Source organism: Platichthys flesus, chromosome 17 (assembly GCF_949316205.1).
Source record: "Platichthys flesus chromosome 17, fPlaFle2.1, whole genome shotgun sequence".
Taxonomy (NCBI): domain Eukaryota; kingdom Metazoa; phylum Chordata; class Actinopteri; order Pleuronectiformes; family Pleuronectidae; genus Platichthys; species Platichthys flesus.
The window spans coordinates 4299715-4324558 of NC_084961.1; the positions used below are offsets into that span (position 1 = coordinate 4299715).

Consider the following 24844-nt stretch of genomic DNA (forward strand, 5'->3'; position numbering starts at 1 on the left):
TTTTCTAAACTTTCTGACTTTGTGATATCAAACTATTTTTGAAAAGTAGAGATTTACTTCCCCTTTAAATCTCTTTATATATTGTTATTATTTCAAGCATGGTTTTGTATGTTTAGTTCCACCGTGGTCGATCACACAAATTGAGTAAATGTTCCACAAACACTTTGTAACTTCTACTGAGCAGCAGCGCCCTCTGCTGCCTCATGTGGTTTTTAAAGTATTTTAAAATTATCTACAGTTAGCAAAATTAAAAGCAATTAAAGTACTAGACATATTAAGCCTTAAAGTTACTTAATCTCAAGTTAGGTTATTGTTTGACACCCAACAAAGTATCATTTCCCAATTTGGAGATTAGAGAAAAGAGGAATCATTAATCATGAATCACGTGTGAGTGCAGATTTCAGAGTAACGATGCAGTAGTGGTTATCGAAACAAATCAGAATAATGAAAGATGTTTCCATCGTCTTCTCTCCTCTCTGTGTAGATGGGTGATGTACGAGAAACCCAACTTCAAAGGGGAAAAATATGCTCTGGACGAGGGCGACATCGAGCTCTCCTGCCCCTTCAGCCTCCCGGAGGAGGAGCAGCTGCAGAATGGACAGAAGGAGAACGGACAGAAGGAGGAGGCGGAGGGCAAAGAGCAGAACGGAGAGACGGGTGATGAGCAGACGGAGACGGCGCCGACCAGGAAGTTCATCATCGGATCTCTGCGACGAGCTGTCAGGGTGAGAGCCTAGTGTCTGCTCCTGCACTCAATAGCACCATCTAGTGTCAAAGAGGAATATGAAAACCTGTCAACCTCAGTTTTTATAGTCTTGGAGCAAAAGATAAATTGAAAAAACATTTGACAGCTGTTGTTTATCGACAGTTTGATCAACAACAGTTTTATAATCAGCTCCTTCAGGATGGTTCTGCTTTACAACCTGTGTTCTCCTCCATTACTTGACTTTAATGGCGGCTCTCCGTCTCCTCTCAGGATTACAGTGTCCCAGAAATCGGTCTCTTCCCAGAGGAAAATGCTGAGGGGAAGAAGGTCACCTTCAGAGACACCTCTGACGATGCCAGGATCTTTGGCTTCCCCATTAAGGCCACCTCCATCATCATTAATGCTGGACTGTGGGTCATGAATCGTCATGCCATTGATATCACCATGTTCTCAGTATTATATTATTTCAGATTATTCCTAAACTCACGTTGTCTTTTCCTCTCGTCAGATGGCTTGTGTACGCGGAGCCCTTCTTCCAGGGCGTACCACGTATCCTGGAGGTGGGGGGTTACTCCAACCCTGCAGCCTGGGGTGTGGATCATCCGTATGTGGGATCCGTGCACCCGCTCAAAATAGTAGGTGCACACTCTTCTAAGTCCGGACAAGCTTCTTACATGTTTCCAGTTGGTGAATGTATTTTTATTTTTGTCGTAGGGAGAACCACGAGTGGAAAATCTGTGTGAACCAAGGGTGAGAAGGATTTCAACTTCACATACCTCCAATGAAATCACAGAGGTCGTCAGTGCATCCTGGTTGTAACTTTGACTCTTGCATCTTCACAGCTGGAGATCTTCGACAAGCCGTACTTCTGCGGGAAGTCGAGGACGATAACCACCAACGCCAGAGACTTCATGACCAGAACAGACCGGCAGCAGACGGCCTTCATGTACAATGTGGGCTCCCTCAAAGTGCAGGGAGGAATGTAAGAGCTGCTTCCTAGTGTTGTAACCCCCACATTGATCTGTAATGAACTGCCCCGCTGCACGATTCAGGTAGAAAGAGTTTGATCAGTGTTTTTTGTTAACCCTCTGCCTGTTTCCTTCCTGCAGCTGGGTGGGCTTTGAGAAGGAGGGCTACCGAGGCCACCAGTACCTGCTGGAGGAGGGGGAGTACCAGGACTGGAGGGTGTGGGGGGGCTGCGATGCCGAGCTCCGCTCCGTTAGGGTGATACAAGCTGTGAGTTTCTCTAGTTCTGTTTTTGGCTTCACGATTAGGAACCGAATTAACAGAGGAAAATGGCACACAGGAGCAAAATGACCCTGCAGGACATCTGAGTTATAAATCTCTCTCCTCTGCAGGACCTGTCCGACCCCCTGATGGTGATGTTCGAGCAGCCGGAGGAGGAGCAGGAGGACGAGGAGAACACCTTCGAGGTGAACGAGGCCATTCCCGACGTGGAGCTGTTCAACTTCAAAACGTCCACGCGCTCCATCCACGTGGTCAGCGGGGCGTAAGTCCACGGCTTCCGTGTTCACTACTGTTGTGACGTCACTAATTCGAGTGTTGCTTTGATACGACAATAAGACGGTTGTTCGTTGTGCGTCCAGATGGGTGGCCTACTCCCACGTGGACTTCTCTGGGAACCAGTACATCTTGGAGAAAGGTTTCTACAACAACAGCGCTGACTGGGGCTCTCAGGACTCTCGCATCTGCTCGGTGCAGCCCATCCTCCTGGTGAGGCCCCGTGACCCTCAGCAACATCTCCTGTGGTTCACCCGGGTCATATATGTTGCTCACATTTGTTTGTTTGTTTTTTGTTTTTTGTTTGTTTGTGTTTTAGGCTCCTCGTGACGGCTCGAAGACCCGGAACCAGGTGAATATATGTTCTTTACATTCAGGTGTATGTTTTAATCTGAGATATAGCTGGTGTCCACACTTTGATCTTATTTTTGAAGATGTTATTTTGTGTGCAGGGATTTGACTGAAAAATATGCAGGGCCTGTTGAGACACATGTACACACACACACCTCATGAAAGGGCTGCAGATGATATCAAGTAATAAACTATGATACTGCAGGAACAGTGTTCCTCAGCTTTGAGTCCTGTGTTTGTCAAAGTACGAATATTTAACTTGAAACTTTTGGCCTGAGTTTAATCGTCCATGAAGGGATTTCCTCTTTCTTTATTTACACAGAACAAACAATGAAAACGATTAAACTTCAGAGAACAAGATAAGAATTATTGTTTCTACCTGAGAGGCCCCTGATCCAAACATGCACTCACATTGATCCTGTGTAATATTAAATCGCACAACCCATAATTCAAAAATAAGTTGCCAAAATGTGACCTAATGTGAGAAAAAACAAAAGAATAATTAGATAAAAATTTTCCAGTTGTACTAATCCGATCTCTCTCTTCTCCCCTCCTCTGTTTATCAGATCGTTCTTTTCTCCGAGCCAGATTTCCAGGGCAAGTGTCACATCTTCGACCGCAACCAGGAGGCGCTGTCAGAGAAGTTCCTGACCAAGTCGTGCCGATTGGTCGGCGGGAGGTAAGGAGCCGTGAGCTGAGCAGGGAGACGGAGAATAAAGGAGTCTGAGATAAAAAAAGTAAAGGTTAAAGAGGTGATATGTTTTGGTTGAAAGATTCCAACCCTCTGTGTTGCAGCTGGGTGCTCTACGAGAACGAGAAGCACTCTGGGAACTTGTACGTCTTACATGAAGGAAATTACCCCAATTTAATCAGCATGGGCTGCCCCCCCGGCTGCAACGTCCGCTCCGTCAAGGTCGTGCCGACGGTGAGAACACTCCCTCCATATACTTACTGTGTCCTCACCCCTCGACCTGCTCTGACCCTCCCTCTCTCCCCCCCCAATCCCGTCTAGACGTTCTCCATTCCCTCCCTCTCCCTGTTCGGCCTTGAGTGTCTGGAGGGCAGAGAGATCACCACGGAGTCGGAGATCATCAGCATGGCCGGCGAGGGCTTCAACAACCACATCCTGTCGGTCAGGGTGAACAGCGGCTGGTGAGTGACTTTGAACTGAGGCACTTACCAACTGTCACAGAGCATCTCTCTGTTTGTGATCACGAGAGGCAGCTTCTCATGTTTTCATGACGTTGAGATGAATCTGATAAAACTGTTTAAGCATCTTGAAAGTCAAATAATTATTAATTACTCGCTTACAGTTTGTCTGTAGCTGCCAGCCGTCTGATTTCGTCTCTCTTCCCTTTGCAGTTGGGTGATATGTGAACACAGCAACTACAGGGGGCGCCAGTTCCTCCTGGAGCCCATAGAAATCACCAACTGGCCAAAGTTTAGCTCGCTGTCGACGATTGGCTCCGTGTATCCGGTCGTACAGGTTTGTTCACACAACCTCTTTTCAAACAGCACACATGCCAACAGGCAAAGTCCTGGTGGTTCCGCTAGGATGTGGTATAGGGGCGGTGTGGCCTAGGGGGTAGAGTGGTCGTTCTCCAACAAGAAGGTTGGCGGTTCAATCGCCACTCTTCCCCATCTGAATGCCGAAGTGTCTTTGGCAAGATACTGAACCCCTAAAAATAGCCCCTCATAGATGATGAGTGTACTAAATGTAAGTCGCTTTGGACAAAAGCTTCTGCCAAATGACATGTAATGTAATGTAATGTGGTAATATAGTGTCTGGTGCTGCAGAGGAATCATTTGCACATTTGTAGATGTTTTATTAATATAAATATAGAAGCCCCATCTTAACCAAGGCTTCCGATTACAAATATGTTGTTTTTTGGAATAATAACCATTGTTTAAACTATAAGAAGGTTTAAGCTAATGCATAATTTGATTAAAAAAAACACTTGATTGACAGATGATGTCACAGTTGAGCTCCAAGGCGTCAGCTGATTTAACACCAGTCATAGAAACTAGCCTCTTCATAAACAGTCTATTGTTTAGGGTCAAATCAGCCAAAGCTCTTCACGGACCATATATTGTTTTATTCTCCTGCAGAAACGCCAGTTCTTCCGCATCAAGAACGCAGAGAGCGGTCTCCCCATGTCCGTCCAGGGCGGCGTGGAGGAGATGAAGTCGGGACGGGTGCTGGTGACGGCAGAGGTGGAGCCGATGACTGACATCTGGTTCTATCAGGACGGATTCATCAAGAATAAGGTAGAGCTTGATTTAATGGCAGCGACTTCCAAACCAAAACCTGGGCTTCATTAGAAACACCTTGGAATGCATCAGCTGCTCTGAGGGTTTCCTGTGTGTGACCTTTCCTTTCAGCTGTCCACGACCATGAGTCTCCAGGTGATGGGAAACATTGAGCCGGCAGCCAAGGTGGTTCTGTGGTCAGAGACTCGGCAGCCAATCCAGAACTGGACGGCCAAGATGAGAGGCCTCATCACCAGCCTCACCTTCCCTGGCATGGTCCTGGATGTCAAAGGTATGAAAGAAGAATAGGACAATAAATGGGTTACGGGAGATTGGATAAAATATATATTTTATAAGTTTAAAAAAAATATATTGTGAATATTCTTAAAGCAACACGATGTGGGTTCTAGTGAGCAACAGCGCCCTCCGCATCTCAGTTGATGAAATGGTTTTCGTGTGGAGAAAAAACAAAGTCTATCAATCTCTTGACTCTCTCACTTAGCTGAAACACAACTGAATCGGGATATTACCCATGATCCTCCGCTTCCTGAACCAGCAAGAACTGCTGCTGTAACAAATCCACCAAACTCTGTTGAGAATGCTTTATATTTTAAAACTTTCCTGACTGAATATTGCAGACAACCTATGGTTTTTATCACTTATGAGTCGTTTTGATCTGAAACAGACTAAAGCTGCAATTATTAAGTAAAACAAAGTTGTGTGTTGTTGCTTCAATAGGAATCCAAATTTGTAAGGGTAATTAAAGTCCCCATTTCAAAGTAAGAGCTGATGTTGGACAGTTTTCATTTTGCTCATCTTGATTCACTTTAACTGACGCAGCTTGAAACTGAGACTCTCGTAAAACAAGGCAGTACTTTGAATTACATTACATTACATGTCATTTAGCTGACGCTTTTATCCAAAGCGACTTACATTTTAAGAACACTCATCATTTTATGAGGGGCCATCTAGGGGTTCAGTATCTTGCCAAGGACACTTAGGCATGCAGATGGGATAGAGTGGGATTCGAACCGGCGACCTTCTTGTTGCAGAGCACCCGCTCTATCCCCTAGGCCACGCTCTCCCCATTGTTGCATCACCTGTGCCTAATAATAACAGTTGATACCATGATGCCTGTAACTTGACTTTCTTTCCTCCAGGTGGAAAAACGTACGACAAGGACCATGTGGTGATCATGCCAGAGAACGACGAGAGGCCGAGTCAGCAGTGGGAGATAGAGCTGCTATAATAAACCTGATATTCCTCTTTACTCAGTTCAGCAGTGCTACACCGACGGTGCCTTTCTTTCTATCTGCGAAAATATTCCCTTAACATTCTGCGCTGTGGGAACCGACCGCTGTCACTGCCAGTTTATTTAAGTGCCTTTTACTTCTGTATGACCTCCCATGATCCGTGTCACAAGTGTAAACACAAACAATACGAGGCCGGAGTTTCAATGGTTCCTGTTTCTCTGAAGTCAGATAAAGCAAAAAAGACGTGTCGGTGCCTCGAGCTGCTGCAGCGACTGGTGTCATCAGGAGTTAAAAAAATAAAGATTTAATGTATTTCTCCAGATGTACTGAGCTGCACGGACCCACCCTCCCTCTTGTGTCCAGAGATCAGGAGCACAGGTTCACCTCCTCCACCACTTTGACCTTGAACTCATCATTTACCTACAATTTGTATATTCAAACCCACAGAATCTCCCTGTTCCTATCTGCCCAGGCTCGTGCTTATATTCCTCATAGCTGTGTTTACGGTGTAGAAAAAGCAGGTTTTTAATAACAATAACTTCTGGAGGTTATTTTCCTACTGAGACGTTCTACAGATGGAGAATGAATAAAGACAAATGGATGTGAAACATGCAAATAATTCATGTTCCTCTTTTAAAAGATATTTTTATATACTGTACATGTATTGTTCTGTGGGAAGTGTTGCAGTTATGTATACATAGAGAATATCACATTATCGACTAAATGGGTTGTACGTGTTCAGTGTCTGTCCAGTTTCTCTGTTTCCTTGTTTTTATTGTTCTTTATTTGTCGAGTTGTTATCAGCTGTATGTTAATATTTGATACTAAAGATATATATAAAATGTGATGTTAAAGGGAGTGGTTTTAAAATACTGAAAACAAAAATAAACATATTAAAACAAAGCTGATGGTTTGAAAGAATCATAATTAATGTCATGAGCATTTCTGTAATATGACGTCAACATTGGTTCGGTTTCCACTTTTTGAATTTATCCTCGATGTCGGACCTGCAAAAATATATCCTGATTTCTTGAATGCTCTGCAACTAAAGAAATGTATAATCAATAATAATCAAAACATTCAAAAGGGTCAAGTTGACGTTCACTTCTTTCCTCGAACAATGATAAATGACCTCTAATGGTATTTTTGAACAGTTTGTTTGAATTGATATATAACCTAGACTGTGAGTTAAGATGGAGAATATGTCTCAGCTTCCTCCCACTCCAGAAATGAAGCCAAATTATCATAGCTACAAAATGCTCGACCAATCACAGAGTCATTATCAAGTGTCAATTATAATGTTTCACCTCAATTAAGTTAGAAACTATTCTGCAGCCAGCCACTAGGGGGAGAAATAAACCCCTTGGCTTCACATTCTGCACTCTAAACTTCTGTACTTGAAATTTGAGCTTTGGTGACTTTCTATGTTTTAACTGTAACTTTGACTGTTTCTGTATATGTCACATTTCCAATTTCCGCGGAGAGCCTTAACATACTGTTCTTTTTCTGGTTTCAACCTGTTCTGAGGGTAAATCTTGAGCAATCACCAGTGAAAGCTGGAGGCTCCGTTCTGCAGATCACTGTTTGTAATACCCACACACACGTCTCATATTTCTCCGTGCTCTGCAGGAGAACACGGCTGGTAGAGGCTGAGCAGCAGGGAGGAGTGGATCCTGGATTAGAACCCTTGTCAGGAATAAGTTCCATCATCTTCAGGTAACACTGTGTTTTCTGTTTGAAACTCACTTTGTAAAGGGATTGCGTTGTGTTTTCCTTCTCTCCGCTCTTTCTCTTGGGACTTAGAGAAAGGGGAAGATGAGTATCAGATTGTTATCTCTGAAAAGGGCCTTTGTTTACACTCCTGATGCAAAATGCAAAGTAATGTTCCGCGGTTGGAGCCAACGTGAACTCAGGAGAATCAGGTTTTAGCCTAAAAGCAGCTTTCCGCCCTCACTCTGCTTTGTGTTACAGACCCGAGTGACATGTGGTCTGGTGGGTTTCTTTATCAGATTTCCTCTTTATTAAAATGACAAAGAACGGCGATACTGCACATTCTTCATTGAAAGGATTCGTCATAGATATGGATCGGGGTGTGTGTGTGTGGGGGGGGGGGGGGCACATAATCTACAGCCCATGGTCCTTTCACAACAAACATGCAAAACAAACTGGCCAGTCTGGATTCCTCCTTTGCGAGGAATGTGGGTATTTTACAAGCGGCCTGTCATAGATATGGTGCAGAGCGAGGGTGTCAGTTGGGAAGGTGCGAGGATACTGGTCGGTGATTGGTCAGAGGGACGAGTCACATGGCTGAGGTGGGAGAAAGGTGTGGCTCCGTGGGGGCAGGAATGAGACACAGTGCTGATTAGAGGAGGCTGTAACAATTTATTATCTCTACACCTTTCCACAGGCGCCACAGCTTTCTGCTACAGGTAAGAAAAACCAGCATTCCTTTAAAAAACACTTTATTCTGTCTTAACGTGTCTCTTACACATAAACCTTGAACTTATTATAACTGTTTTCTTTAGATAACTGCTGGTTTTGGTTAATACACTTTCTTTAAATCATTCTTTGAACAAAATTCAACTTTACTTTTAGTTTTACATCCACAAATTGGATTTAATTATGTGTCATTTGCTTTAATGTATTTCTGTATATATAGAGATACATATTTATTATTTCAATTTGATTATTTATCTGTATTTGGGCCGATTCTTTCTTTCAGGTAAAACAAAACCATGGACCCTGATTATTTCAAATCTTACGTGAGTCGACTTCTTCTTCTTCTTCTTCCCTCTGTTGTTGCATCATTACTCTGTTTACTGAGAGGACTTCAGATAACATAACTGTGTGTACTCTGATCACCTGCATACTTTTCTAATCTTACACACACTGTGAAGTCACTGTGTGCCTGAGACATGCTGGGAATGCTGTGATGTCCTGTTTATCTAAGGCTTAAGAGAATAAACGAAACCCAATAAAGAATCTGTGATCTCATATTATAGTCCTATAGAGTATAACGTAAAACTACCGGGCCTCCTCTCAAACTGCTTCTCCAGCCTATGAGGATAAAATATTTAACATTCTTGAAATTCACGCGTGATGAAAACTGACTTGTGTCTTCTTCTGACGCCCTCATGGTATGTGTCTCTGTCAATTATCATGTCGCCACCGTGTCTTATCACAATCTCCCCTTGTTCCCTGTCACTCAGTTTTCTTTATTCATTGTGTCTCGTGCAGGACATGTGCTGGGGCACCCTGGGCACAGTGCGACCCTTCAACAACTTCCACCCAGACAGAGACGTTCAGGAGATCCAGGCAGCGCTGCAGACCAAAGGTACTGCTTTTCAAAGCCTTGATGAGTGTGTACACCCTTCAGCTGTTTACACTACCCGCCCCATGCTTTAAACGCCCATTGTGAAATCCAAACGTTGTGTATGTGTGGCTCAGATGCGGGGACCCTGGTGAGAATCCTGACCAATCGGAGCAACGCCCAGAGACAAGAGGTCGTCAAAACCTTTCAAGAGGCGACACAGAAGGTAAAGGAACATGTCTGCAAGCGGCACTTAGAAACTAAAAATATGAATTCCAGAAGAGCTGTTTCAAAATTCAAAAGCTCTGCTGCCTCCCAGTTTAAATATCAACTGAAATAAACCATGCAACACTGAGGTGATAATACTGGGAATGTGCAAATGAGCTTCCATTGTTTGCTCCTCTGCAACTTTCCAGTGTTTGCTGATCAAATATTATTCACACCAAAGGGTTTGAACGCACCCTTGTTTAAAGAATGAGTTCAGCAGTGTACACTTCAATAAGGTATCGGTGAGTCTCAGTATAGGTTGAGGTAGAGCTCAAGTTAACATGATTCTGTCCTTCACATTCTATTATATGTTAAGTGGATAGAATGGAAAATAATAGTAGAAATATTCTCATTCTCACAAGTATCTGTCAGTGTCTGCTCCGACAACCAGGAAGTTCTCTTCAGCTGAAAATCACACAGAGGAACACAATTAAAGTTTCAACCTTAGACACCCAATGCGAAGCCAAATCCTCTTGGTCACCCCCTGGTGGCTGGCTGCAGTATTGGTCCTAAATCTCAAATATTCACATGATAAATATCCTAATAATAATCCTTATTGGCTGACCTTTCATCCTAAGTAGGACAGGGTCTGTTGCTGCTTTAGTAGATAAACTATGTACAGTTTAACATGCTCTGTGTGGTTCCAGGACCTTAATGCTGCTTTGAAGAAAGCTCTGTCTGGAGATGTGGAGGTTCTACTCCTGGACCTGCTGATGCCACCTCTGGAGTACGAGGCTCACCGCCTGCAAAAGGCCATGGAGGTGAGTGTGTGTGTGTACATATAGTGGGGCTTTGGTTTCTGGACTTCTCCATCATATCTCAGGATATTCTGTATAAATGTGTGTCCGTGTGTGTGTGTGTGTGCAGGGTTTAGGCACAGATGAGGAGACAGTATTGGAGATCCTGTGCACACGATCTGGAAAGAAGCTTCAGGAAATCAGCGTGGCGTACAACAGGAGTAAATCCCCTTCCTCTTCTTTTTCTACATATACAGATTTTCAATCACTGATCCATAATCTCTTTACTCCTGACATCTGCCCTGTCTTCCTCAGTGTACAAGAAGGACCTGGAGAAGGAGCTGAGGGGAGAAACGAGTGGAGACTTTGCTAAGCTCGTAATAGCTTTGCTTGATGTAAGTAACAGTATTTACATCCCCACAAGTTTCAACCTCTTAACTTTGTGTGAGATGATGATATTTAGCTGTGACTCAGAAACTGCAATTAACTGAGTTTTTGTTTCACTCCTGTGTTTCACCAGAAAGAAGATGTTCCCAGTAGTGTCCAAAGAGATGTTCAGGTACAATCTCCATGTTTGTGTTATAGTCGTGGATTTGGACCAGATTTTAATACTGTATAAATTATACATAAATGCAGCATGTAGAGAGTTGACTGAGTGTTCTCTTGTGATTCATCCAGGCTCTGATCGCATCACTAAATGGGAAAAAAGCCGATGTGGTACCTTGGATCAACATCCTGACGTCCAGAGACACAGACCATCTCAACAATGGTGAGGCTGTGGCAGCACATTTCTTTTTCTTTTCGTATTTACTCCTCGACTCCGTCCTTTTTTCCTGACTTGTATTTTATCCACAGTGTTCATGGGACTGGAGCTGGAGACCGGGAAGGCGGTGGAGGAGCTTGTGGAGGGGCGATTCTCTGGAGAGGTGCAACAGGGTTTGATGGTTTTAGGTGAGTGTTGATGGAGACACTGTGCACAGTGACTGGTCTGTGAGCGGCTACATGTTGATTGGATATTTCTCTATATACTTGACAGTGGAGTGCATTGAGAGCCCTTATGCCTACCTCGCTAAGAGAATAGCCACCATGAAGGTAAGAAACACACCTTTACATATAGTTCTTTGTATCAGCTGATACAGAAATCAAACTATCATTACCCATGAATGGATAAATTAATTATTATTTTGTTATTACTGCAGGAATTATTTGAATAGCTCTAATATCTCCAACACATTCTTTAGGCTTTTGGACTATATTCATTCCACCGGTTGCAGCCATAAAGATATGAAACACATGTTTTATGTTGCTTTGCCTACTCTATATGTTATAATAGTTTTTAAATGTTAATATAGTTTAAATGTCAATTTAAATTGTGCTTTATGAATATAAATTATAAAATAATACATATTTTATAAATAAATTAGACTTATTAGGGCGTAAAGCCTCAACTAATCAACTTCCTTTTCCCATAACTCTATATTTTTAATAGAACCCTCACAAAACAAGATGGAGTAAGAAATCTGCGTTAAATTTACTGTCACTGTGTTTTCAAAACCTAATGGACCCACTTTAAAAAATACACAAAATAATTAAGTGTATCCAAATTATATAACTACAATTCATAACTTTAATCTTTTGTATCAAATATGAATCTGTTCACACACGTGTCTCCCTCCTGCAGCCGTCGATAGTTCAGGGGGTCATGGTGTCTCACTCTGAGGAGGATCTGCTCTTCATCCGAACTGCCTTCCTTAAATTAACAGGCACTTCTCTCTACACTGCTCTACAGGTGAGACTCACACATGAACACAACCCTCATGTGTTATTCCCTCAGATGTGAAGTGTCTGTGTTTTAACATGTGCGCCTCGTTGTTTTCCAGCAGAAACAGTTCAAAGGAGATCACCTACAGGCTCTGCTCGCCATATGTAGATCTGAGGATTAAACTTGCACCAGTTGTTATTCATTTATTGTATCAGTCTGTAGTAATGCAAAAAAATAAACCTCATGTTCTTGTACTCCTGTATCTGAATTAATTCTCTGTTTGTGTTAAACACCTCAATGACAAATGCAAGCAGATCAATATTTCAAAGTTTTGTTTTATACTCTATGATGCACACATTTGGTTTTTATCACTTTTGATATCAACTGCAGTATTTCACTCTTATTTTGTATCTACTTACTTGCAGTATTTTTTAATTGTCAACAACGATTGTTAACAAACATTTGTAAACAATAATAAGGTCAAGAATAAATTCATAATTTTGTATAACGTGATTTTGGAGAGGGAATATCAGAAGATCAGCGTGTCGTCTATGTTCAAATAAAGAACTTGAAGAATCTTGTTAAGTTATACTTTAATATAAGGAGCACAAATAATTAAGTACTTCAATTATTTAATACAAAATTTTGGCACATCATCATCACATTTAGTATCTGGAATTACCAGAGCTTCAGGGAGCTTGGGCTTTTCTTTATTCTCGTGATATAGGGATTTTTTAAACATTCGTTACAACCTAATTATTTAAGTCTTAATCATTTATCATCACTATCTAATATTGCTTTTTATTTGAATATTGTATTTTGTCCCATCCACCACACATTAGTAGCCTCAGTCATGACAAAACTCCTCCAGTAACAAGTTTTTCTTGATGCCACATCAACATCACATCTTTCACATAAAATAACAACAACATGCAAATGTTGATCATACATGAAAGGTGCTTAAACATTATTTTCCGCAATCCACCAGTCTCTTCATTGGAGTGCACCTGCTTTCATGTCAAGTTAACTTTGATTTACAGTCAGAGACATTAAAGAATAAGAGATTTTTGTTATTTTCTAAAGGTGACTTTTCGCTGCACGTTACTCCAGGTTAAATCATGTAGAGCAGCGAAGGCACCACAGACAACAGCAGAGAGGCTCTGACTCCTGAGACTCCACTGGGCGTGGTGGTGGGGCTTTGGGTGGTCGTTGTAGTGGGTGTATCTGGAGTGGTGGTTGTGGGGGCCATCATTGTATTGGTTGTTGCTTGAGTGGTGGTTATGGGGGCCATCATTGTAGTGGTTGGGGCAGCTGGTGTAGTTGTTGTTGTGGGGGCCATCGCTGTAGTGGTTGTTGCTGGAGTGGTGGTTATGGGGGCCATCATTGTAGTGGTTGGGGCGGCTTGTGTAGTTGTGGTTGTGGGGGCCATCGCTGTAGTGGTTGTTGCTGGAGTGGTGGTTGTGGGGGCCATCATTGTAGTGGTTGGGGCGGCTGGTGTAGTTGCGGTTGTAGGGGCCATCATTGTAGTGGTTTGGGCGGCTGGGTTAGTTGTCATTGTGGGGGCCATCATTGTAGTGGTTGGGGCGGCTGGGTTAGTTGTCATTGTGGGGGCCATCATTGTAGTGGTTGGGTCAGTAGTCATTGGCTCAGATGTGATTAGTTTTGTGGCTCTATTTGTTTGTCCTTGAATCTGATTGGACAAAGTGATAAAAAACATCATCTGTCAATTGAATTCTCTAAAAAATATAAAAAACTACCTTAAGGCTGAAACTGCCCCACGAAACAAAAGAAAACCTGAAATCTAAACCTATTAGATCATAGCAAACAAAAACTGAATCCACCATGAGCACAAGAGACCTGTTAATTATTCATCCAGAAGTTACAGTGAGAATTGAGCTGCTGCAATATAAGAAAACAGAATTCTGTGATAATGATGTCAGATATGGTGCAATTATAAAATATCAGTTTTTTCATTTTCTTACATTTTCATGTATTAGGATCATAAATTCAAGCATGAAACACATTACAGCCTGTGGTAGTAGCCTTTTTTTCTGAATCTGTAAAAGTGACCCTGTAGTTAATGAGCCTAGGTAACTACAGAACCCAAATTGGAGAATAGCTTGTCATTGGCTTTGTCGCCTGTTTATGAATTTATTAGAGTGTATTCATATAAAACGATTCCAAATTGCACCAAGTTCTACACTGCAATTCTGGAAGACGAAAAGATGAACGGCTCTTGATGTGTGCAAGTCACGTACAGACAGACATGTTCCATCAACATTCAGAAAGTTTCAAAAGGAAAGAAACAGTTTGTGCATCAGTTGAAGTTGAAATTGAATCTCGTTCAGAGGCAGAATCATCCACAGTGATGCCACCCTCACACTTTAAATGATATGAAAAGTTACCTGTGCTAATGCCAGAGCCAGTGCGCAAAATCGCAGAAGCTGCATCTTCATGGTGGAGAGTCGATGTTACTTAAAACGTCCGGCACAGAAGGACGGCTGATGATTCCTCCAGAAACAGATCTGTCAGGTTTCAGGAAGGACAGGTGTATTTATATGACGACCTGGATCTCGGAGCTTGGACAAAGATGTGAGGAGAGACTGTGCATGTGTGTGTGTAGAGGGTTAATTTTTAACCTTGATTAATCTGTATGGCATCGCCTCTTTTGATGCAGATTCATAAAGAGAGGGCCAATCAGAGAACATCCATTGAAACTGTAAAGAAATGATTCATCCAGGTAGATAATTGACAAATTCTTAAAAATAAACTTTTTTCCTATTTCCTTGTTGGTCATATTGCGTTGTGAGGTCATTCTCATTCCAGTAAAATATTGAGGAAACAAAAATGTAGATTAAACTGATTCAGATCTGATCTGCACCTGAACCACCTTCCTTAAATCAACAGGTACTTCTCTCTACACTGCTCTATAGGTGAGACTCAAACATGAACACATCCCTCATATGTAATTCTCTCAGATGTGAAGAGTCTGCGTCATTACATGAGCGCCTCATTGTTTTCCAGCAGAAACAGTTCAAAGGTAATTTACTGAGAACAGTGCATGAATAAATTCCTATTCTTGTAGTACATGTGATTTTGGAGGGGAAATATCAGATGATCAGTGTGTAGTCTGTCTTCAAAAAGAGAATGTGAAGCCGCTTCTTAAGTTATACTTTACAATAACACATAATGAAATACTTTTTCATTTGAATATTGTACCTTGACCCGTCCAACACACATTAGTAGCCTCAGTCATGACACAACTCCTCCAGTAACAAGTTGTTCCTGACGCCACATCAACATCACATCAATCACATGAAATAACCTGCGTCTTTCAAGCTGCAGATTCAACAAACATCTCAAGGTCATCAATACTTCTATTTAAGAACAACATGCAAATGTTGATCACACATGAAAAGGTGATTAAGCCTAATTTTCCACAGTCCACCAGTCCCTTCATTGGAGTGAACTTGCTTTCATGACAATCTAACTTTAATTTACAGCAAAGAATAAGAGATTTTCATTATTTTCCAAAGGGGAGTTTTCACTGCACGTTGCTCTGGGTTAGATCATGTGAGAGGCTTTGACATCCAGGGCCTCCACTGGGCGTGGGTCAGGGGCAGGGGTTTTTGGTGGTCGGTTGTTCTCAGAGCTTGGACGAGGACCTCCGGGTGTTAGAAGAGATTGTGCATGTGTGTGTCGAGGGAATGAAACCTTTTATGAGCCCTTAAAAAAATGGAAAATATTCTATGTGATGATTTTGGTCCATTTCTAACCTTGAATAATTGATGTAGCATCTCCTGTTCTGATGCAGATTCGAAACTGAAGAGAAATTATTCATCCAAATTCTTAAAAATAAGTAAATCAACTTTTTCCCTGTTTCCTTGTAAGATGACATTGTAAGATGATGTAAGGTGATATCATCGTACATTGTGGGAGAAAGGTCATTAGTTCAATTCTAGTCAAATATTGAGGGAAACAAAAATTGGTTTCTTAAATTGAACTGAGTCGGATCTGCTCAGATTACTATCAAAAACATCACATTACTTATCGTGTTATCCTTGTGTCCAAGTGTAATGTCCTCAACAGTGCTTTGGATTTCATTTAAAAAAAATCGGATCAATATATCACCATGTTTTTAAAAATGGCCTAGATAATGTCATAGATTCATAACTTAGTCTTTTCATTTTTATTTTCTTTGCTTATTTTATTGCTCTTACTTTTTATTATCTTGTGATCAGAGTCAGAGTCATTTGTCTCTGCACCTGTTGACTCATGGAAGGATCGTTCATTCATTATTCTTCACACTTATTTTATGGGCTTATCAGGCCATTCCATTTTAGATTAGACTAGATTCAACTTTATTGTCATTGCACAGTACAAATACATATACTGTACAGGGAGAGGTAATGATATGAAAATCTGATAGTATAGCTGATAATCACAGTAATCTTACTACATGGACGTTTATGATTATAATTTGAGGGACACATAAAATGAAATACATTTGTATTTGTATTTTATATTTTATCATACATTACAATACATGAACTGAATATCTGTGTTGTCCAACAGAAAGCTGCTGTGGAGCATATCCATAATCCACAATGTATTTTTGAAGATTGGTTTGAATAACTTTTAACCCCCTAATCAAAGCTCTTTTTCTATTTGACTGATTGATATTGTAAAAACAAATATAACATGTTGGTATAACACATTTTTGATTGTGAGTATTCTTTTTATTTATACCAATATGAAAATAATTTAATGATAATATGCACAAACTTCAAGGATAAACAAATACGATTTAAACAAATGCAATGTATTTGGTTTTTTTTACATTTTATTTAAATATTTGTAAATGTGTTGGAATGAGTAGACGATGACATGTGTTTTATTAAGCAGATAATTTTCACAGCTACAGAATATAAAAGGTTTAAATCGGATTTCGGTTACATCTCAATTACATATATTGGACATAGCACTGATCTAAGAAATACCAATTAACTTCCTAGAACTCATGATTCCGAGACTGCTCCTTTTCGTTTCACTTCACATTTCAACGCAGGATGTGAGTCATGTTTGTAAATCACTGCCGAGTCTATCAGTGCAACTCGTGAATCATTTCTTCAGCTCATAAAATCAAGGTTTAATCTCAACAGAAGCAATAGTAACCCCAAGCCTCAAGGGGGCGCTCACTGCCAGAGTGCTGCTGGAAGAACAGAGGATCCCAGCAGGAGGGCGACGAAGGTTAAGATATGACCCTGGCCGTTCTTGGTGACCTTGTTCTTGGCGCTGGTGACCCCTGTGGCCCAGGTCCCCGTGCTGCTCGTGCCTGTCTGGTTACTGGTGTGATTGCCTCCTGCAGGGTCCTTAGTGGAGCTGTTATTGTAATTCATTGGTGTGGTTTGACTTGATGTTTGGTTCTGGATGAGGAGAGGACGAGGAGGCGGACAGAGAAACGTATGACACAACGTAGAATTGTAATTCGTTCAAGAGCCTATTATATTTTCAAAACAATTTAAAACAAATTGTAAAATAAAAAAATGCATGTGGTAATACTTAAAAAAAAAAATACTGCAGAAAAGAAAAGATAAGGACTTTTTTTTTATTTATGACCTATTGGTATATATCAGATCAGGACCTCTATTCTTTTGCTTTGACCCCTGTTGAATAAAACTATAAATTAAGACTATGAGGTTATATTGATATTTCTAAATACTATGTATTCTATGTATTATTATTATCATTGTATATATAAATACAAGGTATTCGATTTTACATCTGAGTTTGTAAGGAAGATTTATACCTTCTCGCAGACACATTCCAGCAGAGCCAGTGAAACCAGCCCCAGGACAAGCGTCTTCATCCTGGATGAAATATGATTTCCTCTTCAAGCTGAAGCCGGAGAAAGATTTTCAAAAAGGTCTTTAAGGTTCAGCTTTAGGTGTGTGTGTCCTATCAGGCTTGTGAGTCTTTGTCCTGTCTATTCTGTTGTTTCCAGAGGCGGATCTTATATAGGACATCAGATTTTGAACTTGATACCTGTTTTCTGTCAGGAAGTCTATCCTCAGTCTCCACCCAAATGCAAAACTCCTCCTCAGGGCCAAGTGATATCAATCAGGTGCATGTTAACCTCTTCTGTTGCAAAGCCAATTCATTTGTTTGTACTCGTATCTAATCTTATGTTAAGTTTCAGAAACAAATTGATTGATAATTATCTTATTCGATAAGGTGGAATAAAAGAGAATAAAGAGTTCCTCAGTCAATTGCAAAATGAGACGGTTCTTAATTCTTCTTGTTACTGTGCGGATAATTCATTTCATTCAGATGGGATCATGGTAAATCTACAAATATACATCTGATATCTGTAGTTATGAAAAGATTAAATAACAAAGTAAGCATTTAAACCACACCCACGGGATTTAAAACTGGGTGATGAGGGACATTTATCAAACTTAAATGTTAAATTTCACCAATTATTTTCAATTTTAAAAAGGATAACTTTCATTATTACCATTTCCCAGTTGTTTCAGTTGTGTTTGTTATTCAACCATGGTTTTTGAATTCTCCATTTGTTTGTCTCCACTTAGCGTCCAAAGAAAGCAACATGAAAACCTGAAAGCTTTGTTTTAACCACTTGATTTATTCCCCAAAATTTTCTCTCATGCTTATTATGCTCCACAGGATTTATGAGTCATACGAACATATACAGCAGAGCCACTAGAGCCGAAGGAAACAACACATCCCAGGTGGAGCAAAACAAACATCCTGAATTTAAATGTGATGTTTGAATATGATCTAAATATTTAAAAGCGAATATCTTTTCCATTCAAATGAGGTGGCGGCTGTGATTCTCAACTGGAGTTCTTTAAGGATCCAGTTGTTTTAACATGTTCTGCCCTGATGACAATTGATTTCTAATGAAGTCCGATGCCCGTTTCCTGACCAATAGATTTGCCTAAAAGAAACAGGAAGAAATGTCACATCCACTCTGTGAAATACAGTTTGAACATTTGAAGTATGAAGGTGTAAAACATTTATAAAGGTGTCGTGCAGCACAAGTGGTCTAAAGACATCTTCATAGCATCAGCAGGTGAAATGTGTGGCAGCCATAGAAAAATATGCATGTGATTTCTTTTTTTTTAACCTTTAATATACACCATGAAATGATTTGCGTCGATTGCACATTTTCAGCCCAGTGCGCTGTAGATTAGCAGGGAGATGGCCGGCACCAGCAGTTGACTGTAGAACCCACACAGAGCGTCACAGCCTCTTCTCGGGGCCGAGCTTGTTGGTTTGTTACTGGACGTCCCATGTGGAGTCGAAGGCTGCTGGGAGGCGGTGGCGTTTGAGAAGGCCGGGGGCCCCGATGCGCTGCTGGTGTGGTTGCTGGTGGTGGTTGTGTGAGTTGAGCTGCTGCTGTGCGGCAGTGTGGTCCCTGCTGATCGGGTGTTGTTGGATGGAGCAGGGGAAGTGGTGGTCCCTGCTGGTTGGGTGTTGTTGGATGGAGCAGGGGAAGTGGTGGTCCCTGCTGGTTGGGTGATGTTGGATGGAGCTGGGGAAGTGGTGGTCCCTGCTGGTTGGGTGTTGTTGGATGGAGCAGGGGAAGTGGTGGACCCTGCTGGTTGGGTGTTGTTGGATGGAGCAGGGGAAGTGGTGGTCCCTGCTGGTTGGGTTGTGCTGGATGGAGCTGGGGAAGTGGTGTTCCCTGCTGGTTGGGTGATGTTGGATGGAGCTGGGGAAGTGGTGGTCCCTGCTGGTTGGGTGTTGTTGGATGGAGCAGGGGAAGTGGTGGTCCCTGCTGGTTGGGTGATGTTGGATGGAGCTGGGGAAGTGGTGGTCCCTGCTGGTTGGGTGTTGTTGGATGGAGCAGGGGAAGTGGTGGTCCCTGCTGGTTGGGTGTTGTTGGATGGAGCAGGGGAAGTGGTGGTCCCTGCTGGTTGGGTGGTGCTGGATGGAGCTGGGGAAGTGGTGTTCCCTGCTGGTTGGTTGATGTTGGATGGAGCTGGGGAAGTGGTGGTCCCTGCTGGTTGGGTGATGTTGGATGGAGCTGGGGAAGTGGTGGTCCCTGCTGGTTGGGTGGTGCTGGATGGAGAAGTGGAAGGGTTGGTTGCTGTATTTTGTCCCTACAAGAGAAAACAACAGTTTGCATTGCAGAAGAGATGTGAAGTGATTTCCATGTATCTGTGCATCTAGTTTGCCTTGTTCTGGTTTAGAGATAAACATCATGTCAATTAGTCGCTTTGTCGCAGCTACCAATCATCTCATAACTTTGGACAGAGTCAGGCAATATGTTCCTGCTGATCATTTTTTAAATATAGATATGTTTTTAGTTTCCTGAGCTCACAGAGGAAATGCCTCCACTTTACAGGTGATGCGGCAAAAATTTCCAAACCTGGACAATTTAAATGCTGAATATCTACAACTAGCAGTATCACAACATTACATCTGACAATATAAGAATAAATCATATATCTACAGGGCTGTATTTGTCTTTCCACGCTCTGCTCTCATCTTGACATAACACCGGTCCTTCCTTGTCGATATCAAACTTTGCATCGAGATAAAAACCTTCCTGCAGAACTCTGAATCTCTGTAGCCACACCACACAAAGGGCAAGCACCTGCTGAACACAGGAGGTGTAAAAGATATCAACCACACTTTGCATAATGCCGAGGCTGATCTGGGTCTGCAGCACATTAAATGGAGGATATATATTTTTCCCCAGAGTGCCTGTACTGTACCACTTCATCTTCACTATATCTGCGTCTCTTTCCCCACAGACCTTCTCCCCTCTTCAACTGTGGAGGGGAAGTGGTGGGTGGGGGGGCTGCCTTGGTCGAGCCGGCTGTTCCGGTAATGGTCCCTCCGCAGGTTCACCTTCAGAAACTTTGATAAGAGTTCTACTTCCTCTAGATCAGCCATTCCCAAACTCAAGAATGCCACGGCCCAATTTGAAAACTGAAAAATATGTGCGACCCGCCTACACCTTTAACCACAACTATATAATACAACCACAGGACTAGAAGCATACATATTGGTAATTTTTATAACAAAAACAATTGTATATGAACGCAGGCATATGCAGTGCGAATCCAATAACATCCACCTTTAAGCATATCAATATGCAAAGCAACCAATGTAAAACAAATAAAAGAAGTGCAAATAGGATATTGTGATGAATATATTCTTACTGTTTGTATAACAGAGCACAACAAGGATGTCCGGTAGAAGACAGACGCATTTGAGGTGTAACCAAATATACTTAAGGCGTTAAAGCTGGGCCTGCGACAGGTACTCACTTGAGTCCTTTTTGCGATTTCTCTTTTTAGTGTTGAATGATTGAGTTTTCGGAAATTTGGCCTGCAGCAAAACAAGACTGTGTCCAGTGATTTTTTCTTCTCTGTACTCGCACTGTGCAGGCTTTACTTTTGATACTTAAGTACATTTCAACACCAGATACTTTTGATACTAAAGTACATTTAAGATGAGCTACTTTAAATCTTTTACTCAAGTCATTTTCTGACAGGTGACTTTTACCCGACTCACTTTCAGGTAAGCTATCTGTACTTTTACTCAAGTATGGCCTTCAAGTACTTTATAAACCACTGCTCTTCCATTTGTTGAAGATGTTTCACTGACACGCTGTTGAAATAAAGCTTTTGGTAACAGTTTTTTTTTCAGAGGATTTAGTGCAATGTTGAAATCGACTTTTTTGTAATTCTTTTAAGTAAATCAGCTATTTTTTTAAGTAGCTTTTTTGTGATATTTTTTTCTCTGCTATAACCTATTAAAATAACATACATATGTAAAGATATACGAAATTACAAAGTCAATAGGTCATCTTCATTTGAGGTAGGATACTTCCCCAGTCATGCCTTTTGGTGGCTACTGATTTCCAGTTTAACAACTACTTCCCTGTTTCAACAGAACAATTTAATCTATGCGTATATATATTCTTAATGATTTACTTCTTTGTTAGAGTGTTTCTTTTTACCTCTGTCAATCCCTGACTAATCTGAATGTGTCCACACTTGAGAGACAAAAAAATCCAGAAGAATCCAGCCGTTCAAACCAGTGTCCACTAATCAGAGACGATGACCTGCTTCAACATCAATTTCTCCATCCCAGTTTTCTGAACGTGGACATAAACTCAGGTCACGTATCCCACTTGGAGTTATTTATCTTACCTCACTGCTGCCCAGGAACGTGTAGGCCAATGAGACACAGAGGACAAGCATCCCTGACGTCTTCATCTTGGTCTCAGATGTTTTCTCGGTCCGTTATGGCCGTCTCCACCTTCCCGTCGCTCCTTTTATACCAGCTCCCCATCACATGGATGCTGATAACTGTTAAAAGGCAGGAAGTGGTTAGCAGGAGGAACTGCTGCTGTGTACACTGAAACACTCCCTGTGTTATTAATGCTTAAGAGCAGCCTGGTAATCAGAATTAACAAAGCTGGTGCAGATAAATTCTCTCCTGTGCTTTGTTTTCTCTGCACTTTCATTTTACCTTGAACCAAATATATATACAAACTGGTTCTTTCCTGCAGGATATAGCACACTGTCTCTAAAGCAGAATCTGCAATATTAATGGATGATGTATATATCAGGGAATGTACCACATTATAAAGTGGGACCATATCACAGGATATATTATGTTAGTTCATTTTATCCTTGATTATTCAAATGAATGTCAAGAGATGCATGTTTACTTTTCTGGCTGTCCTGCTGAAATATGTAAAACATTATATTACATTATAGATATACATGTCTTGCATAACTCGCTACGTTTATTTCTGTGACAAAGTTTAAATAGAAAAGCAGCGAAAAGTCCAATATCCAAACGAGCAAACGACATCCTGGGGTTAAGTTTGAATCACATGACTACTTGAAATGATGCTGTCTCTAATAATGACTGTTATTATAACCACTATTCACCAACTCTGCACTTCCTCAATGAATTCCTGAAATCGGATTACTCAGGAGGCCACAGTGGAGAATGTAGCAGCTGGAGGTGGTGGAGCCCAAAATGGGGCTAAAAGTAGAGTGAATAACGCTTACATGGTTAAACGCATGGTGTTATGCTACTTTTAATACAGATCATTTGTATTTTCATGTCCTCACAGCCTGAAATCCCAGATTTTTTTAATATAAGCCTCTTTTTATAAAGAGCATTTTGATGTTGAAGCTCAGTTAGAAGCTCAAGGAAATACTGAATGAGGAAATCACCTAAACGTGTAGTCTAAAAGCAACTTCCTGGAAACTCTATTATAAAGTTTTGACTTACTCTTTTATATTGTTCCCACCCTACTTAACATTTCTGTTATTAAAATGTGTTTGGTTTCACCTTGCCTGTTGACCTGCAGCTAGAGGAGCAGGCCCCTGTGATGTTTAGTTTTTGATATTAAATACAAACACATGAGGTAAAACAAGCGTCTTATCATTTTTCTACAAAACGTACCAATGATGTGACAGCTTCAGTGTAACACGTTTGTATGACTCAGCAGAAAACAATTATTATTGTAAACACCATTGGCTACAAGTGTTCTTAAGCTTGGGAGGGTTTCACTTTTGAAAGAAATATGCCACGTATGCGTCACCAGGTCTAATGGATCCAAAATATCTTCTCATAAAACTTCTGGCTGATCTATTTTTAAACAAAACTAAACACATGATCCGTCTTGTTTTGATTTATTAGGTTAAAAGATGACCGAGATAAGACGGTGACAGAACGGCCTCATGTGATAACAACATTCGCCAGGACTGATACTTAAAACTGATACATAAAGACATGTATAGATATACTATCGACATAATTAATTACATATAACTAAACCTATATCTACGTCAGACTCATCGACGTCCCCTCACTTTTATCTCACAAGTGGAACCACACTGGTTCCTGTAACCTGTTGGCCCAATGCGTTGGAGATGAGATCACACACAGCCCTTTGTGGCGCTTCATCAGCTGTGTTATTTCAGTGCTGAATATTTCCTGGCGTTTGGTGTCAGACGTTTTAATGTCTCACTCAGATAACCCGGAGCTCTGTGTCATCAGTGCCGCTGGATGCTGCCATGACACAGCATTTTTTTCGACGTCCATCATCAACCCCTGAGCTCATTAAGCAAACATTAAACCTTGAGACTCCACGCTTTTTCCTCCCCGTTGTTTGACATCTTTTGAGTAACTGATTACCTTGTGAAATATTTCATTGCTTGTCAGGTACATTGAATTTAACCATAAAATAAAGTGGCCCCTGAAGACAGATAGGTCTTTGTATGTTTTATTTGGTGCTCAGAATGTCCATCACATGAGCCCTGAATGACAGTCAGTGGACAATTCCATCTCAATTGAACCAATAGCTGCTAGAATGGAAGATAGAATGATTGGTTGGTTGGTCACAGTTGGTTGGTTGGTGGCAGATAGGGGTTAGTTGATTGGTTGGTTGGTTGGTCTGTCTCCAGCTTGGCTGGAGATACTTGCTCCATTTGATGCTGATCCTGCTGTTAATTATCATCAGTGTGTTGCTGTGACCTCTGAGTTACAATCAAACTGAAGCTGTAGAATAATTTATGAAAACAGTTTTACACAAACATAAGAAGGAAGCAGAATAAAAGCATTGGTTCAGTGTTAAAACAACAGACTCAGTGTACTCGCCTTTTCAAATTATCAGTTGACATT

At 41.2% G+C, this 24844-nt stretch overlaps 4 protein-coding genes across 7 annotated transcripts in view; 2 read left to right on the forward strand and 2 right to left on the reverse strand.

The window, feature by feature from the left end:
- Positions 1–6959, forward strand: part of LOC133972789 (uncharacterized) — a 21723-nt gene extending 14764 nt beyond the window's left edge. The window contains exons 6-21 of the mRNA XM_062410360.1: positions 485–725; positions 977–1116; positions 1215–1341; positions 1421–1456; positions 1549–1688; positions 1816–1942; positions 2065–2216; positions 2314–2440; positions 2547–2579; positions 3145–3257; positions 3374–3503; positions 3591–3730; positions 3941–4064; positions 4688–4846; positions 4961–5120; positions 5989–6959. Coding sequence (XP_062266344.1) covers positions 485–725; positions 977–1116; positions 1215–1341; positions 1421–1456; positions 1549–1688; positions 1816–1942; positions 2065–2216; positions 2314–2440; positions 2547–2579; positions 3145–3257; positions 3374–3503; positions 3591–3730; positions 3941–4064; positions 4688–4846; positions 4961–5120; positions 5989–6077 — 2038 coding nt within the window. The 3' untranslated portion in view covers positions 6078–6959. The remainder of the gene's footprint in view (positions 1–484; positions 726–976; positions 1117–1214; positions 1342–1420; positions 1457–1548; positions 1689–1815; positions 1943–2064; positions 2217–2313; positions 2441–2546; positions 2580–3144; positions 3258–3373; positions 3504–3590; positions 3731–3940; positions 4065–4687; positions 4847–4960; positions 5121–5988) is intronic.
- Positions 6960–7709: 750 nt separating this feature from the next.
- On the forward strand, positions 7710–12734 carry anxa14 (annexin A14). Of its 3 annotated transcripts, XM_062409857.1 has the most exons (14): positions 7710–7797; positions 8489–8510; positions 8804–8843; positions 9319–9415; positions 9529–9617; positions 10306–10419; positions 10526–10616; positions 10711–10790; positions 10916–10954; positions 11074–11164; positions 11251–11346; positions 11432–11487; positions 12077–12184; positions 12276–12734. In XM_062409857.1, exons 3-14 carry the CDS (start codon positions 8817–8819, stop codon positions 12336–12338), a joined length of 951 nt encoding a protein of 316 aa, XP_062265841.1. In that variant the 5' UTR covers positions 7710–7797; positions 8489–8510; positions 8804–8816; the 3' UTR covers positions 12339–12734. The 3 variants fall into 3 exon arrangements, with proteins under 3 accessions (XP_062265841.1, XP_062265842.1, XP_062265840.1); XM_062409858.1 differs by lacking the exon at positions 7710–7797 and having other exon boundaries at positions 8230–8510; positions 12279–12734; XM_062409856.1 differs by lacking the exon at positions 7710–7797 and having other exon boundaries at positions 8232–8510.
- Positions 12735–13134: 400 nt separating this feature from the next.
- LOC133972413 (platelet glycoprotein Ib alpha chain-like) lies at positions 13135–15224 on the reverse strand. Of its 2 annotated transcripts, XM_062409861.1 has the most exons (3): positions 14797–15224; positions 14563–14682; positions 13135–13847 (listed from the first exon to the last, which is right to left on the reverse strand). In XM_062409861.1, the coding sequence occupies exons 2-3, from the start codon at positions 14611–14613 to the stop codon at positions 13269–13271; spliced, it is 630 nt and encodes a 209-aa protein (XP_062265845.1). In that variant the 5' UTR covers positions 14614–14682; positions 14797–15224; the 3' UTR covers positions 13135–13268. The 2 variants fall into 2 exon arrangements, with proteins under 2 accessions (XP_062265845.1, XP_062265844.1); XM_062409860.1 differs by having other exon boundaries at positions 14563–15224.
- Positions 15225–18789: 3565 nt separating this feature from the next.
- LOC133972414 (proteoglycan 4-like) lies at positions 18790–22484 on the reverse strand. The gene is made up of 2 exons (XM_062409862.1): positions 22351–22484; positions 18790–20286 (listed from the first exon to the last, which is right to left on the reverse strand). Exons 1-2 carry the CDS (start codon positions 22414–22416, stop codon positions 19351–19353), a joined length of 1002 nt encoding a protein of 333 aa, XP_062265846.1. The 5' UTR covers positions 22417–22484; the 3' UTR covers positions 18790–19350.
- Positions 22485–24844: the final 2360 nt, after the last annotated feature.

Excerpts from the sequence above, each read along its gene's own strand:
- LOC133972414 (XM_062409862.1), bottom strand. The coding sequence starts at position 22,416 with ATGAAGACGTCAGGGATGCTTGTCCTCTGTGTCTCATTGGCCTACACG. Across the intron at positions 20,287-22,350 it reads CGTTCCTGGGCAGCAGTGAG|GGACAAAATACAGCAACCAA; the intron begins GTAAGATAAATA and ends TTTCTCTTGTAG.
- LOC133972413 (XM_062409861.1), bottom strand. The coding sequence starts at position 14,613 with ATGAAGATGCAGCTTCTGCGATTTTGCGCACTGGCTCTGGCATTAGCA. Across the intron at positions 13,848-14,562 it reads TGGCTCTGGCATTAGCACAG|ATTCAAGGACAAACAAATAG; the intron begins GTAACTTTTCAT and ends TTGTCCAATCAG.
- anxa14 (XM_062409857.1), top strand. The coding sequence starts at position 8,817 with ATGGACCCTGATTATTTCAAATCTTAC. Across the intron at positions 10,617-10,710 it reads CAGCGTGGCGTACAACAGGA|TGTACAAGAAGGACCTGGAG; the intron begins GTAAATCCCCTT and ends TGTCTTCCTCAG. Across the intron at positions 11,488-12,076 it reads AGAGAATAGCCACCATGAAG|CCGTCGATAGTTCAGGGGGT; the intron begins GTAAGAAACACA and ends TCCCTCCTGCAG.